The sequence below is a fragment of the Sinocyclocheilus grahami genome, unplaced genomic scaffold, assembly GCF_001515645.1.
Source record: "Sinocyclocheilus grahami isolate Dianchi unplaced genomic scaffold, SAMN03320097.WGS_v1.1 scaffold760.1, whole genome shotgun sequence".
In the NCBI taxonomy this organism is placed as follows: domain Eukaryota; kingdom Metazoa; phylum Chordata; class Actinopteri; order Cypriniformes; family Cyprinidae; genus Sinocyclocheilus; species Sinocyclocheilus grahami.
The window spans coordinates 438312-443181 of NW_015505939.1; the positions used below are offsets into that span (position 1 = coordinate 438312).

At 35.6% G+C, this 4870-nt stretch overlaps 1 protein-coding gene across 1 annotated transcript in view; it reads right to left on the bottom strand.

Annotated features, from left to right (window-relative positions):
* The window catches only part of LOC107561198 (uncharacterized), a 36929-nt gene that overhangs the window by 678 nt on the left and 31381 nt on the right, over positions 1-4870 (bottom strand). Inside the window, exon 4 of the mRNA XM_016245574.1 lies at positions 147-194. Within this exon, the coding sequence (XP_016101060.1) occupies positions 147-194 (48 nt within the window). The remainder of the gene's footprint in view (positions 1-146; positions 195-4870) is intronic.

The following is a 4870-nucleotide window of genomic DNA, read 5'->3' on the forward strand; positions in this document are numbered from 1 at the left end:
GTTCTTAGAATTGACAAGACGGTTGACCCTGAGTGGTCAGCTAAATATCTACAGTGGATCTAAAATATGAATAGTTAATTATAACTAGTTATGGTTAATTATTCATATTTCCCCATGAGCTGATCCGCTACAATGAACTCTCGTACCTCTGAATAATGATCCATCAGTCCTACAGACTTCAGTTTCTGCTGGATCTGTGATCATATACTGTATGTTACTTCAGTTCAAACATAATGAACATAGAAACAAAACATCTTACAGTTTTTCTCGATTGCTAACACACAATTCATGAAACTATTTACCATTTTCTCACAACTATAAACACAATCTCAAAACTACACACCAACTTGTGCAGACTTCAGACCTCAAAATCAAATAGTTTAGTCAAAAACATGTTCTCTTGTCAAACTCAAATTTTGGCCTCAGATGACACACAGACCTGTCAAATACACAGACTATTTTCCTGCATAGAGAACACTAGTGAGATCAACTCAAAACACTAGTCGATGTCTGTAACAGTATACGACATAACTAGAGGGATGCAGATACCGTCAAATTCAGCATTAAACTGTAAGAAAAGTTGACTTTCGTTACACGACTGTGAAGAGATCTAACAGTAGATGAAAAGCACTAGAAGAGAAAAGTTAAAAAACCAAACAACAGAATATACAGTAAACACACATTGGAATATACTGTCAGTTAAAACTCAAATTTTGGCCTCAGATGACACACAGACCTGTCAAATACACAGACTATTTTGCTGCATAGAGAACACTAGTGAGATCAACTCAAAACACTAGTCGATGTCTGTAACAGTATACGACATAAATAGAGGGATGCAGATACCGTCAAATTCAGCATTAAACTGTAAGAAAAGTTGACTTTCGTTACACTACTGTGAAGAGATCTTACAGTAGATGAAAAGCAATAGAAGAGAAAAGTAAAAAAACAAACAACAGAATATACAGTAAACACACATTGGAATATACTGTCAGTTACTGTAAATAAATAAATACATAAAGTCATTCATTCAGCATCCTCTGCCAATTTGCATTACAGTATTGGTAGTATCCTTCTTTGTTATAGCAGTGTCTTAGTCTTCTGACAAAAGACTTCTCTGCCTCCCCTAAACAGTCGTCTCTCAGTTCTGCACAAATACAGTACATGTAAGCACTACTTGGCTACAAATAACAGGGTTTCTGCAGGATTTTTAAGTTCAAATTTAAGACTTTAAGACTTTTTTTAAGACCTGCACAAATAAAATGTATACCATATGAGCGGGGTAGGGCAATGTCTATAGTATCATATTAAACTGTAAACTGTAATTTCTGTAAAAAGCATAACTTTGTTATAGCAGTGTCTTAGTCTTCTGACAAAAGACTTCTCTGCCTGCCCTAAACAGTCGTCTCTCAGTTCTGCACAAATACAGTACATGTAAGCACTACTTGGTTACAAATAACAGGGTTTCTGCAGGATTTTTAAGCTCAAATTTAAGACTTTTTAAGACCTGCACAAATAAAATGTATACCATATGAGCGGGGTAGGGCAATGTCTATAGTATCATATTAAACTGTAAACTGTAATTTCTGTAAAAAGCATAATTTACAGTTCAGATAAGTTTTCATAAAAACGTTTTATAAAATGATAAACTTTACATTTCAGCCTTTAAACCATTGTTAAGAAAATGGATGAGTCAAAAGTATTAATTATTATATTAATTTAAACAATTATTATCAATAAATTATTATTTCAATTAAATAACAAATTAGGGGTGTGCGATATTGACAAAAAATTATATCTCGATAATCATTTAGATGCATTTACACACTGTTTAATGCAGCTCTGAGGGGCATGGGATACTTTAACCTGCAGTTACAAATGCATAAATAATGTTTTTATATTTTAAACATAAAACATTGAAAACTGATGTTTGAAATTATAAAAAAAATAAAACGGTACCTTAAATGTGAAATTAAAACCACCAGTAGGCGGCAGCAAGTCATCGTTACAGTTTTTTTCAACTGCTTACACACATTTTCTAAACTTTACCTCTTTTTTTCAAAACTTAAACCACAAATCCAAGAATTGCACACACAAAATGCTAAATGCCTCACATCTCTTGCAAAATGACACACTGCATTCAAAAGATCACAAAAGCAAACATCTGTCTTACGTTGCAAACACTTTTGCCATAATAATATATTTTTGGATATGTCATATACACACAGTAATTCAACCTAAAGCTCTTCTTTCATGAGCTCCTATGGACATTTCTGTACAAGATCAAAAGTAATTGTCAGAGAGATTTTGAAAAATTCACTGTGAACACGAAAGCAAGATTGAAACCAAACGATTTTTTTTTTTACTGTAAGCATTTGTGGTTGTGAATACAGTATTAGAGCAAAGAAAAGAAATACAACAGTGTGTAGTTGGACAGAATCCAAACAGAATTTTGAAAAAAGATGATTTCAAAGGAATTGTGTGTGTGTGTGATGGTTGGGTGCATCTAGGCTCAATCCCTCCTCCGGGCTGAGTCCGGCCACAATACTTCATCCACATCACATGCGATGCAGTCTCTTGCCAGACACCGTGGAAAGAACCTCCTTGTATGGCGTATCCAACCTTGGATGGAGGCGCCATCAATGTATCCACATGCCTCCTCCATTGCCTGGAGAAGTGTCATGTTGACATAGGGATGACGATCATACACTTTCCAGCGCCATGTGGAGAACAATTCCTCTATAGGGTTTAGAAATGGTGAATATGGAGTCAGGTAGACAACAGAAAATGGGGATGAGTAACAAACCAGTTTTGGACCGGATGAGCGCGATGAAAGCTGACATTATCCCAGATGATGACCAATCTTGCCTGGTCTTCATTCTGCAGACCTTGAACAAGCAGATCATGAACCATGGTTGATCACATGATCAATGATAGTAGACCTAATCTCATCAGAGACCACTCTTCTTGTTCCTGGTCTTTGTCCTCCTCCTCTTCCCTGTCCGACTCGTCCATCTCATCCTCTTCCTCCCCTTGCAACTTCTCCTCTTGCTCCTCTTTGAACTCCTCCTCTAACTCGAACTCTGCCTCATCGTCGTCTGGCTCTCCCTCCAACTCCCCTTACTCTGTCTGCATTGTTTGCATCCATTGTTCAAAACCTATAACTTGACCTTTGGCCTATGTATAGGCCTATTCTAAAGCCATGATTGGTTGGTGTTAAGTAAAGCAATGAGTGTTTGCACATGTGAGGAGTTAGTGTGAGGCGCTGACGAATTAGAGTGGCATTTTGATTGGTTGTGTTTGAAAAAGGAAATCAAGATACTTCCTGTTAGATATTTGTGTGCTACATAGAGAATTGTGTGTTGTGTTTTGCAAAAAGTGTTTTATGAAATTGAAAACTGAGTCAAAGGCCAAAAATTAGCGTATGGTTTTGCAGATTTGGTGTGTGCTTCTGCTGTTTGAGTGTCAGGTTTCAGAAATTGTGTGACAAGTAAAGATTTGGTGTGTAAGCAGTTGAACAAAAGCTGTAATAAGTGAGTCACTGCGATTGAACCGAATCATTTAAACAGTTGGTTCATTCACAAACAAAACACCATCTTGTTGCTCAGAGACACAAAACAGCACTGTGGCTGTGTTTGGAATGATTTTTGTTATAGAAATAGAGTAAAAGCAGGAAATATGGTGTCTAAAACGTAAGTATCTTAATATTAACTATTTGTTTATTGAACTGTTGTATAAAATCAATATCACATTTGTAATCATGCTTACTTTTGGAGAAAAAAAAAACGGCACTCTTTGTGTGATTAACTATATGAAATTATATAAATATATAAACTTCCTGGCCCATATCTTAAATTATGTGATAAGTCTAAATGCATTTTAATAGACTGATTAATGCAGTGAAAGAACGCACTATAAATGCGCACTAGTCTAACCTGCTAGACTTCATCACCTAATGTATGCGCGCACTCTGTAGGTGTTTTCTGTTTGCTTTTCACGATATTCTCATGATATCAAATCACACATTGTTAAAACAACAATTACGATATTATCGCAGACCATATATATCGCACACCCCCTATGTTTAGATTTTTAAAATGCATTATCTTCTTATCGATCCACCAATTCACATTTAAAGCTCTGCGTGCTTGCAGGGTAAAAGCAGGGGTCGTTTTTTTCATTGGTCTGAACTCTGAACAAAACAGCAGTTGTATTGAAAATAATAATAATAATAATTAATTACATTTATATAGCGCTTTTCTGCTTTTCTAAGCACTCAAAGCGCTCTACATTGTGAGGGGGTATCTCCTCGTCCACCACCAGTGTGCAGCATCCATTCACAGCATCCATGCTCATTCATTCTCTGCCAGCAGATGAAGCGTTTGATAGAAATATAACTGTTTCCCCGGTTCTTGACAGCTATAGAAGGGTGGGCTGGCAGATATCCTGGGTGGGGCTAGATATTTATACTGTAGATATTGCTATATTAACTATATTAACTATAGGCTGTTATATGTACACTGGGGGAAAAAAAGCTTTCATGGGCAGCCTAGAATATCATGCACTTTCACAACAAAATAAACTTGTTTTCTTTATTGAATAATAACAATAAAAAAAAAAACTCTTTGTTCTCTTTCTCTGTATCATTGTTTCTACACTGGTGATTTTTTCAACTAACTTTTGTATTTATACCAAACAAGGCCATACTCATATCTAGAACATTAGGGGGACTATTGTATTGAAAATATTAAGACCAGACCACTATGGTAAAGGAACTAAATAAATAATAAGATTTTTTTGTAAAGTGATCAATCTGAACTGCAAACAATATTTTTATTTTAAAATATGCACCCATTCAATTTTAGTTGTA